Source organism: Eleutherodactylus coqui, chromosome 1 (genome assembly GCF_035609145.1).
Source record: "Eleutherodactylus coqui strain aEleCoq1 chromosome 1, aEleCoq1.hap1, whole genome shotgun sequence".
NCBI lineage: Eukaryota > Metazoa > Chordata > Amphibia > Anura > Eleutherodactylidae > Eleutherodactylus > Eleutherodactylus coqui.
Genome location: NC_089837.1, coordinates 213,388,313 through 213,408,717, shown reverse-complemented (window position 1 = coordinate 213,408,717; position 20,405 = coordinate 213,388,313). Strand labels below are relative to the sequence as shown.

Here is a 20,405-nt window from a genome sequence, read left to right as displayed (position 1 = left end):
GGGGTGTACTCCCATCAGCGGCAGGGCACAACGATGGTGTCCAATATGGTGGCCAGTTATGCCAAAATCTATGTGCGTGATTTCAAGGAGAGGTTCGTCTATGTATCTGCTTTCAGACCTTTTATTAGATGCTGGTGGTGATACATAAACGATATTTTTGTTTTGTAGGATGGGACCCTTGCTGAGCTTGAGGGGTTCCATGCCTTTCTGAATTTTATTTATCCAGAACTCCAATTTACACTGTCTCATTCGACTTGAGATGCAGTTTTTGGATGTTTTGGTGAAGAAAAAGGGTACATTGGTACAGACAGATTTTTTCGTCAAGGCAACTGATAGCAACAGCCTTTTGCTGTGTGACTGTATCATCCAAGGTCAATGAAAAAAATCTCAATTGTTACGCGTTAGACGTATCACACATGATGATAACATAGATCAGATGCTCCGTTAAATGTGTGATAAATTTGAAAAGAGGGGTTATCCGAAACAATTGATTATGGATGCAGAGGCCAGGGTCAAATCCTTGACCCAGAGTGGCCTCTTGAGACCTAATGCTAAACAAAAAGACCTGATAAGAATTCCGTTTGTTTCTACCTTTGGTAATGCCAGCCATTACTGAAAGAAAGCTGTTTGGAGGTTCCAGAGTTTAAAAGTGCTCCAATAATGGCATACAGAAGGGGTAAGACTATTGGAGATAGGGTGGTCCATTCATTCTATAATACAAAAACTCAGATACAGTCCACACTGGCACCGGTCAAAAGAGGGAGCTTCCCCTGCCTGTGGGGCTCCTGGTGCAGGGAGACCGGTTTTCCCACCCATTACGGGGCAATATGTACCACATTCAGGGGTGCTATACTTGTGCTTCATCATTCATGATCTACCTCATCACCTGTTCGTGTGGTCTAGGCTATGTGGATAAGACCACCATGGAGGTGCGGTTGCGAATGGTGGAGCACAAGAGCACCTTTAGGACTGGGAATGTGGAGGTACCGATTTCCAGACATTTTGTGGAAAAAACCCCACACAATTAGCCAGTTTAGGTACAGAGTGATCGATCAAGTCCCGGTATTGCCAAGGGGTGGGGATCGATGTGCACTTCTGAAAAAACGTGAGCTTAAATGGATTTATAAACTAGATACGATGCATCCCAATGGGTTAAACCTCGAATATGCCTAAGTGTCACATGTTTAATCTGTACTATCAGACATGTCAGAGTAGGGTAGGATATATTTTTTACCGGTTTTATCACATATGTATGTGTGTTTTCTATGTTTTACTGTTGCGTGTATTATGGTACTGGATTTATGTATATTCATCTATGTCTGTTGTTTATTTACAGATGTGTGTGCCGGGAGGTTCCATCATCTCTTTTTCCCTCAGGAACCTTGAAAAATTATATACAGAGTGGATAAATAATATACACAGACATGAATTTATTATACTTTGTTCATTTTCATTGGACATATGTGTGATAATAAAATACGACTGCATCATTCTTGGCTTGTTTGTTATCGATGCTCTCGCCACTTATACTTTACCTACATAATATATGGTCTAGAACATGATGTGATGATTCACTGTGCAGGTCTGAATGGCTAAGCCTATTGGGATCCCTCAGAGTGTGAGAGAATGATTTCTCCATCACTAAATCTACAATCCACTTGGGATTACTGTATTGGTAATCATCAACCTGGGGTTGGAAAGGGTTAGAAAAATCCCTGTGTATTCTCACCTGTCCTACAGTCCCCTCCCCAGCCTGACATGGCTGATAACAGAGAATAACAAACTGTGCTCACCTGTTCTACAGTCCCCTCCCTCACCCTGACATGGCTGTTAACAGAGAGTAATAGATTATACTTGCCTCTCCTACAGTCTCCTCCCCCAGCCTGACATCGGTGATAACAGGGAGTAATAGACTGTACTCACCTGTCCTACAGTTACCTCCCCCCAGCATGACATGGCAGATAACTAAGAGTAATAGACTGTACTCACCTCTCCTAGAGTCACCTTCCCCAACCTGACATGGCTGATAACAGGGAGCAATAGCCTGTACTCACCTCTCCTACAGTCACCTTCCCTAGCCTGACATGGCTGATAACACAGAGTAATAAACTATATCCACCTGTCTTACAGTCACCTGCCCAGCATGACATGGCTGATAAGAGGAAAAGTATATGTAGATATGGGACATACTAAATAGAGTATATTGGGCTGTATGATGGGTTTGTTTGGCCACACATTGAATCATGTATCTAAATGCCTGGTGATCTTGGGTGATTAGTTATCTCTACAGGCCACAATTGGTGTAGGAGAAGGGACCTAATCGGTTTTTCATATGTGTGGGTCACAGTTCCGGTGCATACATTATTGCCAAGAATTGATGAAGTATGTGGCTATTCATTCTATGGTGTTTTGCTTCTGCGTTGCGGTTTGAACACGTGCTGGAGCTGTATGAGATAAGGGAAGAGATGGTGACCTCCAGGTACTTATCATGGGTTGTCTATATTTTAATGGACACACATAATTTGCAGCACTTGTGGCAGTGGGTGGGTTCTGATTACCACTTCACTGCAATTGGTTGACATTATTGGGCATATGTGATTTACTATATATGATCATGTTGTCAATATGGTTGCTAAGCTCGAGAAAGCCCTCATGGCTGAAACGTTGCTGTCTCTGTGTGATGGGAGAATAAAGAGTACATTTTATATAGCACCTCTACATTGTGCCAGGATTTTCTTCTACATTACATGGACTTCTGTGGGTTGCGGTTTGGACTCTTATCTGGCTGTTGTATTTGGTTGCCCTACGCAGATTGGGTTTTTCTGGTGCTGCTGACACACTTTGTTATTTTTGGTTCAAATAAATTTTTATGCAATACAGATCTGACACGTTATGGTATTTCTTCAATCGTTGCTCAAAATGGAAAATAGACTTGTAGGTAAACTATGAGAACGAGAAGAGGAAAAGAAGGAGAACAGTTTGTTATTTTACCGTTTGAAGAAGAATTGACTAGATGGCTGCTGATGCGGAAGAAACGCTTTTGGACATGTTAGAGAGCACAGAATTTGTAATGCAAATTGACAAGTCAACGGTTAGAGACAATGAAGCATTGCTGTTAGCTTACGTTTGTTTCATTAATTGGAATGAAGAGGTAGTGGAGGAACTGTTGTTTACCAGAAATGTAACCACCGACACAAAAGGCTCCTCTATATACAAAAGAGTGGAAGAATTTTACAAGAAAAAAAACATCCCTTTAACAAATGTACTTGCTTGTGCAACCAACGGAGCTCCAACAGTGATTGGCCGATATCGCAGATTTATAGCCCATTTAAAATCTGCTATACCTGGCATAATAGCAGTCCACTGTGTGATCCATTGGCAGCACCTTGTTGCTTAACATTTATTTGAGAGATTGCATGATTCTCTCCGCTATGTAATTAATGCTGTTAACAAGATAAAAGAGCACTCCTTGAGCATGTTTCTATTGAATGATAGTTAAATATGGTATCTTGCTTCCCCCAAAAATATCTTCTGCAATAAAACCTATTTATTATTGTATCCACAATTAACCTGTTTTTAAGTATTTAGCACCTACATTTTAGCATCTAAAATTTAGCTGACTAAAATACTTCTCTGGTAATTTTTAGAGACAGGCTTTCACAATCAAAGCTAATCTGTTAAACACTATCAAACTTTCCAAAAAAAAGTATTCAGTATTTTAATTTGTACTTTTAACTTTGTAGACAAGGTTTGATTGGGTTTAAACTAGTAAGGCCTCTTGTCCATGAGGAAATTATATTTAGCAAATCCGCGCAGTTCTTCCGCATGTGAAAAACGTAAATCTGCATCCCATAGGAAAGCATTGACCATCCGTGCTTAATTAAATAGCTGCAAATGGTATTTTAAGTGATCTGCGGATTTCACGTGTGGTAAAAAAAACACAGCATGCTCCATTAAAACGCAGATCACGTGTGCAGGAACTCATAGAGCCCATATCTCAATTGATCTCCCGCATGAAAAAAAAGACAATTATCGTGCATCCGCAACAGAAATCCGTGCAGGCCTGATTTTCCCTGTGGACATGAGGCCTAAGGCTTGGGGGCGCTGGCCACCATCCCAATACATAAAGGGTACGTTACAATATGTTATAATTATATGTGGCTCTTGTGCTAAATTAGCGTAGAGACCTCTGCTTAAAACATATATTCCATATGAATTCCGTGAATTGTTTGTTTACACAGTATTGCATTGGCAGTTTTCCTAATGCATTCTTGGTTAGAATCAATAGAAAATATTGCTGAAAATGTATCACATACCTAAGCCTTTCAGCATTTTCTTATCCAGTTTTTGGTCTTTATTTGAAGCAGATTCTTTGGCGGATGAGACATCTGATGAAGAAGCTGCTTCTTTTGGCTCCTCTGCATTTGCATCCTCCGCATCTCCAGCATCATTCAATTGTTCTTCCTTGATTGGTAAACCAGCATTTTGAGTCTCAACACTCGCAGATTCAGAAGAAGCATAAGTCTGAATTATGTCTTCCAACTGCTTGCTCAACTCCTCTGAAATGTCATGCTCAGTTGGTGCAAACATATCATCTTTAATTGGTTGCAGATCAGTTACTTTTGGTGACACTTCATCAAGCGCTGATAAGCCATTTTGATCAGGGGACACTGGGTTATCCTTTACTGAAAGCTGATTATCAAGTTTATCATGGTTGTTCTCATTGTTGTCATTGTTGTTCTGCATATTGTACCTGAAGAACAGAGAGAATATAATAGTATTCAGTTTACACCAAATGATCATCAGATATTATTGACATCACTCAATGCCAGGCAGTAGCTGTACAGTCTGTAAAGTCACATTTGTGGTCACTTATTAAATATGGGGTGCAGTTTTGGCTGCCACACTGCAGAAACTACACAGGATATTTGAAGAAGGTTGAAGACAAACAGTGGGAGTGACACAGGGCATCTATCTTGAAAAAAAAAATTAAAATTAAGATTTTCCTGAAAAGCAAAGTTGACTAAAGTTGGCCAGAAACACGAAGATTTCGTGACATTATGCCAAATTTTTTAAACCACATTTACATGAACCCCAATGTATTTTTTTCAATCATTAGTAAACAAATGCTTCATTTCTAATGATGATAAAGGTTTGCAGCAATAGAGCAGATTTCTGTAACCGAAAAGTAGAATGAACATAACAAATATCGTTAAGGCAACCCCTTGGCTGTGGGACAAAATTTGGGCCTGGGACTGGAGTGGGGTGGTTTTTATATTGCCTGGCGTACTCCTTTATTCCCATAAAGCCACTAATCTTCCCATTACTAGGGACCTGTACCAGTTATCCAACATAGCCACATCGCTTCTTTAACCATGGTGTGTGCTTCGGATGGTCTTAGAAGCAGAACACCAATCTTGGGTCACTAAGCCAGCGGATCGGCAGCTGTAGGGCAACAGGGCACTAGGTGATTAACCCACTTTTCCCTCTCAACCCAGGGCAAAATCTTTAATGATCCAATGATCATATGGAATTCAGTGGTAATTGTTACTTCTAAAGTCAGCTTGAAAATTACATGGATGACCAATTGATTTCAATGGGTATCTTGTAATGCTTTAATTCTAGTCCTGCATTGTTGCAGGAGAAATAAACTCTTAAGGACCACTTTCTCTGGATAACAGCTGAATGCAGAAGCCAGAAGGCAGGATGCCAGGATTGTGTTACTTAATCCAACTGAAAGCCAATCCAAACTGTTTATCTGTTTGCATAATTTATTTTATTGAATGTCCATGAGCAAGCAATACATTGGAGATACCACGCAATGCATCAGATTTACTAATACTGTCTAAGAGTTAGTGCAAACTTAAGGCCTTTTAACATGGGCCTCCCTCTAAGGCAAAACTCACTCCCCACACTGCCAGGACCTTGCTCCAGGCAGCCAATCAGTAGCTTGTGGGCATACACTTGCCGGATACAGACCATCACTAGGTCTCCATCCATACTTTTGGTGGATATAAGATACAATAGTACCCACAGGGGGTTGGAGTGGAAGTGTAGTGGCCAGTATTTGTAATTGCAGATACAGCTCTCTCTGAAATCAGTGGGAGCTGTGACTACAATTACAAGTGCTGGCCACTACACAGGGGCTGAAGCAACCACTTCTGCTTTGAACCCCATGTATCGCCGTGCTGATATTGGGCACCTGCTCAGGTGATTGTCCAGGTTCCCGAGCGGTGGACCCCAGCCGATCAACTATTGTTGACCTTTCCTGAGGATGGGTCATCAATAGTACATGAAAATTGACTGCATATATGTATTCCCTTAAACGCTAATTTTATTGATATTTACTAAAATACCATTAAGCAAACATTATACACATACATATCGAAATAAATGATGCATGTGACAAATGTATATAAAATGCATAGGCACAGCAAATGCGACGATACCACAGATACAAAAAAAGGAAAGAAAACCACCAATTACTCATGGTTTGATGACAAGAATACTAATGGCAGGGGCATTAAATAACATTAATAATATATTCTTCCTACATCTTCATTGGAAGAGGTGTGCCCAGAAGTTTTAATAGACAGTAACAACTCTTCTCTAAACTCTACACTACAAGCACCCTGCCTGACTGTGGGGTGACCGTTCTAAAAAGGAAGTCCCAAATCCAAACTACTCACATGTCCGTCACCTATGAAATGCTTAAAGGGGTTGTCTCGCGAAAGCAAGTGGGGTTAAGCACTTCTGTATGGCCATATTAATGCACTTTGTAATATACATCGTGCATTAAATATGAGCCATACAGAAGTTATTCACTTACCTGCTCCGTTGCTGGCGTCCCCGTTGCCATGGCTCCGTCTAACTTCGGTGTCTTCTTGCTTTTTTAGACGCGCTTGCGCAGATCTATCTTCTCCATTCGGCTCGTCTCGGCATCACCGGCATTTTGGCTCCGCCCCCTTGTACGCGTCATCGCGAAGCTCCGCCCCCGTCACATGTGCCGATTCCAGCCTCTGATTGGCTGGAATCGGCACAAGTGACGGGGGCGGAGCTTCGCGATGACGCGTACAAGGGGGCGGAGCCAAAATGCCGGTGATGCCGAGACGAGCCGAATGGAGAAGATAGATCTGCGCAAGCGCGTCTAAAAAAGCAAGAAGACACCGAAGTTAGACGGAGCCATGGCAACGGGGACGGCAGCAACGGAGCAGGTAAGTGAATAACTTCTGTTCGGCTCATATTTAATGCACGATGTATATTACAAAGTGCATTAATATGGCCATACAGAAGTGCTTAACCCCACTTGCTTTCGCGAGACAACCCCTTTAATGCGTTTCCTCTAGTTAAACATAGTGGAGGCCTTTAGTATCTTAGGATGTAATTCATCTGGACCTTGAGACTTGTATTTATTTACGTTAGCTAAGTGTTCCCTCACCATCTCTCTACTTATAGACAGCCTGCATTTATTATTCCCCCAATAGCACAGGGAAGATCAGTTAATGTTCCATCTACTTTCTGAGAGAAAACAGATACAAAATAGGAATTTAAAAGTTCTGCCTTTTCAACATCGTTATTAAACAATTCACCATTTTCATCTTGTAAGCATCCAATAGCTTCTTTGACTTTTCTTTTACTTTTGACATACCCCCCAAATCCTTTTTATTGTTTTGGCCTCTGTTGCAAGTCTCAATTCATTATTAGCTTTAGCTTACCTGACACTTGTCCTACAGTTTCTGCAGACTGCATTAAATTCTTCTTTAGATATTCCTCCCTCTTTCCATTTGATAAACATATTTTTCTTCATTTTTAACCTGTGTGCAAGTTCTGTGTTCATCCATCCTGGTTTCTTTAAATGCTTCCCGTTCTTGCTTCTTTTAGGGATTGTTAACGATTTCAGAATCTCATTTCGCAATATTTCCCAACCTTCTTGGACATTTCTGTCCTTAAGAACATCCAACCATTGGATTCTTCCTACCCTCTTTCTGAGTTCATTAAAATCTGCCTTTCTGAAATCCAACCTTGAGGTCTGAGTTTTCTCAGGTCTTCCTCCTCATTTTTATCCAAAATTCAAGGATAGCATGATCACTGCCTCCTAAGGTCTGAGCCACCCTTACTTCCTCAAAATCATGACTGTTAGCCATAAAAGTAACTCCCATAATGTTTTTCATTCTTTTTATCCCTATCTCCCCTACTTGAACTAGCTGAGTCCATAACTGACACCATGAATGTAATCTCATGTTATGTCTGTGAAGGCACCAATATGGGATACCAGTGGGCATGGGCAGCATGAGAATTAGACCCAGATATCCCCTATAATGAAATAGGGTTGCCATTGCCGCTGTCTGCAATGGGAGGGAGTGGGGCGGGGTGGAGCTGAGCTCTGCCCCCTCCCATCGCTTGCTGCGATCAAGGGGAGGGTGGAGGGAGCCTAGCTCTGCCCCTGTCCCGCCCCCTCCCATTGCAAACGACCGGAGGGGAGGAGAGAGAAGGTGAGCTGGTGAGGGTGAGGGAAGGTGGAATGCCTCCCCAGGCCCCATGGCAGTGCGGCTTCGGCGTATATGCCCTGGGCCCTTTGCCGTTCAGGCATTTTTACGACACCGGCAGGTGCATGTAAAACGCCTACGGTTGTGTAAATGGGCCCTAAGTAGTACTATTGAAAAATACAACTCACACATGCATTCAGAAAATCCAGCTAAAAATCGTGGCATTTTTACTGCCATTTTGACCAACGTTTTGGAAAACATGTTAGTGTTTGACAGTGCTTTTTAATACACACCATCATTGTGATGGGTGAAGAGGTACATTAAAACGCATGAAAATAAAATGGACCGAGCTCAAAAATCACAACGTTAGAAATACCGCATTTGAGCGCACATCTGCAAGCCCCCATTGAAATTAATGGGAGCATTGTACCGCAGCTAGCGCGGTGCTCAGGACTGGAACAGTTAATGGGGGAAAAAACATCAATTTTTTCAATTTTATTTCAGTTTCTTCTAAAAATGCAGCAGAGAGACAGGAAATGAGTCTTAATGTGAAAGCACAACCTCATTTACGGAATTCTAGAGAATCCCTCACTGCTATATTAGTCCACCAGTAATCGCGAAGCAGGGGGCCTTTCTCCCTCCTCTACAAATGAAAAGGCTGAAAACTACAGCAGAAATTGACATGCTATGGATGTAAAAATCTGCCTTGCAGGTCACTATCCATGTGGAAATTTTCTGCATATGAGACTGAGATTTATTAAAGATTTATTATTCTGCTGCGGATTTCTATGTGAGCAAATCCGCACAGAAGATCCGCAGCATTTTAGTCCCGTGTGCATGTACTCGAAAAGTTCTCTAATTCTTTCAAACTCAAGTGACCAAGAGATCCAAGATTCTTCTTCTTTTACATGTATATATTTAGAACACATTGTGACTGCACTTCCAATTTGGGAAACCAGCATCATGGGAGACTACAACAGCTGCCCTAAGCTCTACATAGGGGTGTCTATTTCCAACACAACACAAAAAGGTGAATGAGACCTTTGTAGTATCTAGCTGTATTTGAGATATCCATGAGATAAAGGTCCTTTCTTCACTGTATTACTGCTAAATATGATATATGGTTATGTACTGCAATCATATAATATTGTGTACAGTATATGCGTATGGTATAACATACCTCCTACTGCAAGGCTGCAGGTATGTGCATTTATACAGGCAACAGATCTCTAATGTCAATCATTTATAGTACGGAGTACATTATTCCTTCTGCTACACATCTCAACTGCTGTTTTATTTTTAAGAAAATACCCAAAAATGCAGGTTTTAAGTCTTCAAAATGAAATGTATTTATAAATACAAGAGTGTGATAGGCAAATGGTGAAGCAGGCTTTACTGCATTGCTAATGAAAACTACTTTAAATACTTTTTATTTGTAATTGCATGCTTTAAGTGCAGGAAGAGCAAATAGTTGACATCAACAAATTCTCAACGTGTCCTCTTCATTCTGGCACTCAGCAACAATTCATTTATCCGGCATCAATTGTTGTAACTGCATCCATTATTCTTTGATGCAAGGGAGTTGATGTTGTTCACAGTTGTAGTATCTCCTTTATCATCCCCTAAATGTAAAACTCAAGTGGTGGGGGGGAAAGTATATGGCAGCTGTTTACTTATTTATGTATTTAAGTGCTGCGGAATAAGTTGGCCCTATACAAATAAAGATTATCATTTTTTTCGTTATTATGCTTATTACATAATTAAATTTTCTAGTTATTTATTGGTCTATGCTTATCAGTCTTTTTCTTTAGTCCTTTTGTCTATGCTCTTGCGCTAATTCTATTTTTCTTCAGTTTTATATCTGCTATCAGCTGCCCTGCACGATTGTATATAGGCTTTGCCCTACATTAAGTTAATGCTGGGAACTCCCGCACACATGCGTGTGTGCCAGCCACTATGACAATCGCATCTGCATTGACACGCTATAGTTTATTTTATATGGGAAGATTGACAGGGCGTCTAACATTTCAAAGGTTTTTGTATTTGTCTTAGGGCTTCTTCACATAGGCGTATGCACAATTATACTCAATGCTATTCTGTGCAAGTTTGAAAAATAAAGTGGGAGGATAGGTCCTGCCCTATCTTTCTTGCCCATACTATTAATGGGTGAAACTCCCACTAGTGAAAATGAAGCCATTGAAATTAATGGTTTTGTTTTGTCCAATTATGCGGCAGTCATTTTCACGGCCACATAATGGGACTAAATCATGCCCATCAGATTGAACCCTTAATTGTATCAAGTTCCTCCTGGTTGCTGGATCATGTGAGTATACGCCGAGCCCAGGATACCGTCGGGCAGGGTAGAGAGTTTAGATCTGCTAAACTCCCTCCCCCTTCCCATCCCTCTCCGCCCCTTGCTGGCTATCAGCAAAGGGAGGGGGCAGTGTGCTAATCTCCTGCCCTGTCCCGCCCCCTCCCTTTGCCAACAGCCAGCAAGGGGCGGTGATGGGGAGGGAGTTTAGCAGAGCCTCTGTTAAACTCCCTCCCACCTCCCTATTTCAGCAACTCCCATAAGCTCCCATAGAAGTCTATGGGACCGGCTGCCGTATTCCGTCCGGAAGACAGTTCCAGAACTATATTTTCCAGCTGGCATAAAAAAATGGCCGACCAAAATGCTCAGCGTATCTTTTATGGACGACTGTTTTTACGCCTCTGAAAATTGGTCCATTTGAACTGATGCATTGGAATCCAATGCATAAGATGTTTGTGTCTATCGGCCGACTGTAAAAACGCAGCCGAAATAAGCTTGTGTGTATAAGCCTTGAGCTTCACCCACCACCCCATATGAAGCCTGTTCTTTTTCTTTATCTACATTTACATGCACTTTGCTAATCATTTACGTATTGCTTGCTTAGTGGATAATACTTGTACTGCTTTTTGGTATGGAGTACTATTGATTATGTTTTTGGTTATATGCACTTTGCATTATTTATTGGGTATACAGATTAATTTAATATTACCTTACTTGTAAATTTATTTGGAGTAGCTTACCTTATGGATTGCAAGTTATTGTATGCATTAATTTATTTTAACCATATGAATTTATTGGCTTAATAGACTTATATTATATATTACATGTGAAATCCAACACTTCATTGATATTAGGTGTTTAATGGAGTTTTTGTGCACTTAGATTTAGTATAGGTGGAGGGATTTCTATTTTGGTGTGATTTTTTACCATGTGACAAAACAGTAGGGAAGAGAAACAATTTAGAGAAAGTTGCATGTAATTTATTGGAGATTAAATAATCAAAGCTGAAATGCTGGTTTTCTCAGCCATGAATTTTAATTTGCTTGTTTTAATTATGTTTTTATTTTATTTAGTTTACATCTTGTAAACACTTATTAGATAGAGTAAACTCTGCACTTACACCATCACAATATACAGTATGTTGTTACCTAGTTTACTATATTATATGTTTACCTATGACTTTGATTTTGAGCCGTCAGATATTTAATTAGGCGGAATACATCATTATGTGAGCACTTGCTTGCCTCTTCGTGTTGACTGTAAGTGAACAAGGGAGAGGTTGTTTTTTTCCATGTGGTTAGGAATCAAATCTGCTAAAGGAAGATATTTATAGCTGAGTCTATAAAGGCTTTTCTATGTGTAATCTAAAGCCAGCCAGCTACAATGATACAGGTATATTATATTTATCTTTTGCAATACATTTAGATGTATGTAGAATATTTTCTAAAATTCTTGACCATTTTCAAGATTGCTGCCTGCTACTAATGCAAATGTACAGAATTATCACTGATCATTTGCTACAATAGTGTAACATCTATGCTAAATATATCAGCAACACAAATCTCTTTCCTGTCTTGGTATATTATTACAATGTATCATTCTAAGGTAGTTTAACCCAAATAGAATTGCCGGACTTGGATACATTGTAGCAAATCCTCAGCTGTCAAAAGTATGACAGTACAGCTTTTCAGCCTCTGGATGGTAACAAAAATGTTCCCATAGCAAACAAATCTTCAAAATGGAGAGTAATTGAAACATAGAGTATGTTGGAAAGTTACAAAACCTTTTAGCAGATGATGACTTAGGTCAAATTCACGCAATGTTCAGTGATATATTCGGATGGTTAATATCTGGATACCACTACTTAAATCTGCAGGTCCCCACACTGCTCAAAGCAACACAAAGCAGCATTAAAATATAGATTACAATGGAAATTAATGGCATCTATATGCAGCAGGTAGAATATTATGCAAACAAAATGCCAAAGAATCAGCTCATCGTTCTGTAGCAGAATGTATGCCCTATGGAAAGCTGAGTGCTAGGAGAAATAGACTGGCCTGGTGACCAGGAAATAGATGCAACTCTCCAGCAACAATGATGACCGTTAAAGGGGCACAAACTTCTGCTCATTTACTAGCTTGTGTTAGTTTCATCATTTCTGTAATATGCTTGCATTAAAAATGCAAGGATATCCTGTTTTTACTGAGCTGTGATAAACTGTGATGAAATAAAACTGCAAGCCTTATATTCCTAGGAGAGTGTGGGATTTTCATACTTCCATTCTACACAATGCATTAATAAAAGGCCTGGAAAACTTCAGTGTATTAAACTAAAGGATAGAGAAAACTCTACCTAGAAAATTGTGTGTACAACTCGGCTTATACAATTAATTTGAAATTTAGTCTCATTTACACATTTGTCACTGTTAGGGTTCTTTTACACGAACATAGCTATTTGTGTCACAGTCACAGAGCGACTGAAAATCGCATGAACGGGAGCACAAATCTGCTATTTGTGCACCCATTCTGACGGCTCGGGTCAGAACATATACGCTGAGCCCGGATTGCCATCGGGCAGGGGGGGAAACAGTTTATCTCTGATAAACTGCCTCCCCCTTTCCGCCCCCTTGCCGGCTCTCATCAAGGGAAGGGGGCGGGACGGGGAAGGAACTAGTGTGCTAAGCTCCCGACCCTTATAAGCTGCCAGGGGGCGGGATAGGGTGGGAGCTTAGCAACTAGCTCCCGCCCCGTCCCACCCCTTTTCATTGCAAACAGCCGGCAAGGGGCAGAGAGAAGGGGGAGAGAGTTTAGCAGACACGCTGTTAAACTCCCTCCCACCTCCCTTCTCTGGCAGCTACCATAGGCTCCTATAGGAGTCTATGGGAGCCGCCACCATATTCTGGCCAGGAAGATAGTCCCTGAACTATCTTTCCTGGCCGACGTAAAAGCGCCCGGCCGAAATGCGTTCTTATTCACTATCTTGGCTGACTGGACACTTTTACGCTACTGGACGACGCCCATCTGAACTGATACATTGTAAACCAATGCATAAGATGGGCAGCGTATATTGGCCAGGTGTGAAAACGCGTCCAATATATGCTCGTGTGAATGAAACCTTATTGTACTGTTTCGGTCAAGGAAGCAAATGCATGTCCACAACAGGACTTTCTGGCTACTGCAGATATCAGTTCCCCGGAACTGCAGATTTTCAGCTTTTAAACCCTTTTTGAGGGATATAAACTTTGCTGCTTACAAGTTGCTTATTCAGAATAACTGCTATTTGGAGTCAAACAAACCAAGGTGGATACCAGCAAGTTAAAGTGTAAATCAAATCCAAGGGTATTCACAAACAGAGTCAAGGACGGATCAGGTCACATGCCAGGAGGACTATGGGAGCTAAGATGGCAGGCAAAATGGTAATCAGGCAATTAAAGGTCAAAACTAGGAATAAGGATCGATCAGGAATACAGGACAAACAGGTAAATCTGGTTAGGTAGAGAATGAAAATAGGCAGGAACAGATGATACAGGTATATAGATAAACAGAAACAAGCAATCAAACTATCAGGAGATCAGAGTTTAGAGCACAAACACCAGTAAAACTCTACATGAGGGATTTCCAACTTGGGTACTGCGGGATACACTCAGCTACTATTAAATGGGTTTTTCAGGCAATGCTGCTGGAATATGCTGGGGTCGGAGTGGAAGCGTTCCTCTGATCTCTATGTAGTGGCCGATGCTCATAATTGCAAGCACAGCTCCCATTGAAATCAATGGGACTCTAGCCTGCAATTACAAGTACAGTTCCTGGTCGGTGCTGCCTGGAAAACCGCCTTATGCAGGGTCCACATAGTATGGATAGTATCTATCCATACTGTGTGGACCATAAGGCTAGGTCAATAATGGAGGGTACACACATTGGCTTTCAGGGCACAACTGAATAAATTTCAGGCTCCACTGTACACTTGTGCGGAAAAAAAAAAAATTGATCCCTAAAAAGAACCCCACCCTCCATTTCTGGCATTCCCTAAATTTTAGATAAAAGTAATTATGTAAAACTGTGTGGTATGTCTAAAAACAGGGATAATTACACAGGTCTGGTTGGGATGGGCATTTGAGGCAAAAAATGGGTATCCCTCCTCCTCCTCTCATGCTTTGCTGCAAACCTGACACTTTTTGGGGGGTATTTCTTGACCTTAGTGGCTGGGATGGGGTGTAAAAAGTGGCGCTCTGTGAGACTATGCATCTCTTCAGACTCGTAAGCTTGCTGAGGTGCGATGATCTGAAACAAAAAGCGCTCAACAAGATGCTCTTCGAACTGCAGAAAAGTGAGCATTCCTGGGGACGTTTTGTAAATTACATAGGTATTACAGGTAGTAATCTGAATAAGGTAGATTGCTACATTTTTACACCATTGCTTACCGGGCTTTCCGGGAACTGCTTCAGGCTCTCAGCTGCCTCTGGTAGCCAGGAGCAGGGAGATTTAAAATTTCCAGGGCCCCCTTCCCCGGCTTCTGCACATGCGCCCACAATTTTGCCATAAGCCAGGGAAAGGTCCGTGAACGAAGATGTAACTTTAAAGGGGTTGTCCCGCGCCGAAACGGGTTTTTTTTTTTTTCAACCCCACCCCCCCCGTTCGGCGCGAGACAACCCCGATGCAGGGACTTAAAATAAAAACCGCTCAGCGCTTACCTGAATCCCCGCGCTCCGGTGACTTCTATACTTACCGGTGAAGATGGCCGCCGGGATCTTCTTCCTCCGTGGACCGCAGCTCTTCTGTGCGGTCCATTGCCGATTCCAGCCTCCTGATTGGCTGGAATCGGCACGTGACGGGGCGGAGCTACACGGAGCCCCATTCAGAAAAGCAGAAGACCCGGACTGCGCAAGCGCGTCTAATTTGGCCATTCGACCATTTTAGACGGCGAAAATTAGACGGCAACCATGGAGACGAGGACGCCAGCAGCGGAGCAGGTAAGTGAAAAACTTTTGATAACTTCTGTATGGCTCATAATTAATGCACAATGTACATTACAAAGTGCATTAATATGGCCATACAGAAGTGTATAGACCCACTTGCTGCCGCGGGACAACCCCTTTAAGTTTTTAAACTTTTTTTTACATGATCTCCGTTATCCATTAAATAACAGCAATCATGTGACCAGGGACTGCACACAGCGGCCATCGGTGACAGACCCAAACTATCTGCCACCTCCATTAGCCAACTGCAGGGTGCTATCATACATCCTGACCGTGCAGCTTTATTCTACATGGGCGACGTGTTTTCACGGCCCTATAGAATAAAGCCCAGACACCCAGGAGTTGAAAACACGTATGGGTGGTCACTAAAGGGTTAACTAATAGGGATGAGCGAGTATACTCGCTAAGGCACTACTTGTTCGAGTAATGTGCTTTAGACGAGTATCTCCCTGCTCGTCCCTGAAGATTCGGGGGCCGCAGCGGGGCGGGAAGCTGCGGGGGAGAGCGGGAGGAGCGGAGGGGAGATCTCTCTCTCCCTCTCTCCCGCCCGCCGCAACTCACCTGTCAGCTGCGGCGGCTCCCGAATCTTCAGAGACGAGCAGGGAGATACTCGTCTAAAGCACATTACTCGAGCGAGTAGTGCTTTAGCGAGTATACTCGCTCATCCCTATTAACTAAACTTTAGTTGAAACAACAAGCCATTCATTTTGTCAATATGCTTTGCATAGAAGAAAAGAAATGGTGTATTCATATGAATGTAATCATAACTATCACTGCAGACTATAATATTTTATTCGCTGAATCGGTAAAAAGCTCTAATTAGGACCTGACAAGTGTAATTTTTACATATTCAAATATCAGACACTACATCATAAACAGTTTTCCCAGTCAGTCTTGAGCAATTGTAAGCTCGGCTAATGTTAGCGAGTGTATTCCTGTGTTCTATCCTCTACAGCCTTTTAGCCACATGACACCTGTTGTTCACGCTGAAGTTATTTTAGGCAATACTTAAAAAGACTGTCACAATCTCTTTGCACCCCCTCCAAGGGCAGCACAAGGCAGTGCCTGTAGCACTGATTACAGTGATATGTCTGCGGTATACATCTGTGCAGTAGTTTGGGAGAAACTTGCCTTTTATCAGTAGAAGCAAATGCATAGTGGACTACTTAAAGGGGTTGTCTCGCGAAATCAAGTGGGGTTATACACTTCTGTATGGCCATATTAATGCACTTTGTAATATACATCGTGCATTAAATATGAGCCATACAGAAGTTATTCACTTACCTGCTCCATTGCTAGCGTCCTCGTCTCCATGGTGCCGTCTAAATTCGCTGGCAGCTTGCTTTTTTAGACGCGCTTGCGCAGTCCGGTCTTCTCCTTTCAGCACGAGCCGCTTCAGTGTGCTCCCCGCTACAGCTCTTCTGCGCATGCGCAGACGAGCTGTCACTGCTCGGGAGCGCGCTGGAGCGGCCATTCTGTACCATCCTCTGTTAGAGGAAGGTGCAGAGCCGCTCAGCTGTCCCGAGAAGCCGCCCAGCTGTCCCGCCGTCCTACCGTCCTGCCGCCCTGCCGCCCAGGTAAGTGATGGGCCGGGTGGGCTGCTGCTGTGCCGGGGGGGGGGGGGGCTGCGCCGGGGGGGCTGTCGCTGTGCCGGGGGGGCTGCCGCTGTGATGGGGGGGCTGTCGCTGTGATGGGGGGGGCTGCCGCTGTGATGGGGGGGCTGTCGCTGTGCCGGGGGGGCTATCGCTGTGATGGGGGGGCTGTCGCTGTGATGGGGGGGGCTGCCGCTGTGATGGGGGGGCTGTCGCTGTGCCGGGGGGGCTGCCGCTGTGATGGGGGGGCTGTAGCTGTGATGGGGGGGCTGTTGCTGTGTCGGGGGGGCTGCCGCTGTGATGGGGGGGCTGTCGCTGTGTCGGGGGGGGGGGGGGGGGGCTGCGCCGGTTGCCTGCTGCCTGGCGGTGGGTGACTGTGTGCCGTGGTCGGCCGCGTTCAATCCAGGGGTCCGGTCGGCGGCTGCGGGGCGTCTGGTTGTCAGGGAGACACAGCTGGTAGCGTCTCGGGAGCGCGCACGTCGGGCTACAGCAAGCGACGGGAAAAAAGCCGGCGGCCATCTTGGGAAAATTTTTATAAGTTGCTGAAACGCTGGAACTGTAAGTACAAACCAGCTAGAAAAGTCATTTACAGGGGGGCTTAGTAATGTATGCTTAATTAGGGGGACTGGGCAAAAAAAAAAATTCACTGCTTCCTCGAGACAACCCCTTTAATGCAGTCCTGGATATTGATGAGCTGCAGCTAGCAACACCCACCCCGCCCTCCAGCCAATGATTGGGTATATAGAGAGACCTGCCAATCATTGGCTATAGGGCAAGGTGGGTGTGGCTAGCCTGCAGCTCATAAATATGCAGGACTAGTTCTTTGTATGGCTGCTACTAAATAAGTGCAAGTTAGGCTCCTTTCAAAAGGCATGATTTTGCTTGCATGCAGGCAAGTTTTTCTACATATGAGAAAGATAGAGCAGGACCTATCATCTCGCTTTTTTTTCAAACTCGTGCACTCTAGAGCGGAGTGCACCCATCTGTTTAAGCCCTTATCCATATCGCGGGCTCATAAAATGCTCATGTAAAACTGGCCTAAGGGCTTTTTCAGAAGAGCGTACATATGAAATATATTACATAGTGAATAGAGCCCATTGATTTCAATAGGTATGTTCACAGCTTCACTTTTGGTCATGTGAAAAAAAGCAAGTCTTATCTTTGTACATATTACGCACTGAAATAGCCCATTGAAATCAAAGGCCTTGCATTAAAAAGGCAGTAAACCTGCGTATTCACGCACTAAAGCAATGCGATTTTGTGTTTTTTTTTTTAAGGTGCGTAAATATGCTGCATATTTAGGGCAAAAACACATGGGTCATGTGCTAATGCAATCACCGTAATGGAGAATATTAGCGCATAAACCATTTTTTTTCCTCTTGACTATTCAAACGTTGCGCTTCTGCGCGTGAATTTGAAAAAAATAAGTGGACAGATATGTCCTGCCCTGTCTTTCTCGCACATAGTATTAACCACGTGCAATTAACCTAGGATAAGTTCTATCTTTTCTTGCATACAGTAATATCATGCGTAATCCCGCTAGTGGAAACGAAACCATCTATCACATTTTGCGGCCGTGATTTTCACAGTCGCATACCAGGGCTCCCATCTGTCTAAGCCTATAAGCACATAAAAAGTGCCAATAGGCAGAAACAGGCAGGAAATCAGCCTATCTTGGTCTGTGAGTACACTGCATAGATATCGGTGCAGATCTGCAGCAGATCTTATCCTTTTAATTGATGTCAAATGGAAGGAGTGAAATCTATTACAGATCTGTACCAAAATCTGCAGCAAATCAGCAATGAAAATGGAAATTTGAGTGTTGCAGCCATAATATGAACAATAAGGTGTGCCAGTATTATAGTGACTTGAAACTGTCCTTAGACACATAACCTTGAATATTCATTTTTACATTGGCATCATCTATAAAGCAATGTATATAAAACTGTTGTTTCAAATAGTAGATAGTAAAATCTAGATAGCTATATCCTTATTTTACTGATTTAATAAATGAATTACTGGTTGTAACTGTCATGGCAACATAGTATGTTAGGCTGAAGGGAGACAATGTCCATCTACTTCAGCCTGTTTCAACCCCCTTGTTGGTCCAGAGGAAGGGAAAAAAAACAACGAGCCAATTTAGCTCATTTGAAGGTAAAAAATGACTTCCCACCTCCATAATGGCAGTCAGAATAATCCCTGGATCAACGTTTGAGTTCCTACCTGACTCCAAGACCTGGATCAACAACCCCACTGGTCACCTAATGTTTATATCCTCTAATATCATATCCTTTAGTGAGTATGACATGATTATTCAGAAAGAATCTTTTATTTCATATATAGTAACAAGTATGTCAGCTATATACAAAAAAAACAATATGAAATTGGAAATTGAATTCTGGAAATGATCAAAAAAGACTCACCAGAAGAGTATACAAGAAGAGCAGAAAGACAGGACTTGTTAAGACCAGAGGTAAACTAGAGAGAGGCCCAGAGACAACTGGAGCTAGGGGCTGGACAGTAAGAGGAAAGTTATGGAGGAGGGGGGTATAACAGATGATACTGTGTAAGAAGCATACTAGATGCCAAATTTAGAAGAGTCCATTTAGCAGCTGATAGCGGAGAGAAAGAGCATGAAGAGAGAATACCTAGGCATTAACCCTTACTGAATTATATTGCATGTTGGAAATTATCACAAGTACATGCGCTGTATATTATATAATAATTATACTTGTATAATTTAGATTTAACACTTCTACATGGTGAAAATAGTTTACAAGAGAGTTGTTTTTCCTTTTATTCAAGTGGTAGCACATAGGTTACAAAAATATGCCCTGATAAGCATATACCATATAAACAGGAGCAGACAGAGCAGAAGAGTAGCAGATAGACCCCTTGCTCTTCAAAAGATCATCATAGCAATTCAGCAGTAATAATACTACTAGTAATATTCTTTATTTATATAGTGCCAATATATTCCACAGCGCTTTACAGAACCATAAATCAAACCCCCCCAACTCGCACCAAAGGAATCCAAGAGG

General features: G+C 42.5%; 1 protein-coding gene across 1 annotated transcript in view; it reads right to left on the bottom strand.

Annotated features, from left to right (window-relative positions):
- Nucleotides 1-19,874, bottom strand: part of TXLNB (taxilin beta) — a 122,679-nt gene extending 102,805 nt beyond the window's left edge. The window contains exons 1-2 of the mRNA XM_066605488.1: nucleotides 19,788-19,874; nucleotides 4,317-4,753 (exon numbers count right to left, since the gene is read on the bottom strand). Of these exons, the coding sequence (XP_066461585.1) occupies nucleotides 4,317-4,746 (430 nt within the window). The 5' untranslated portion in view covers nucleotides 4,747-4,753; nucleotides 19,788-19,874. The remainder of the gene's footprint in view (nucleotides 1-4,316; nucleotides 4,754-19,787) is intronic.
- Nucleotides 19,875-20,405: the final 531 nt, after the last annotated feature.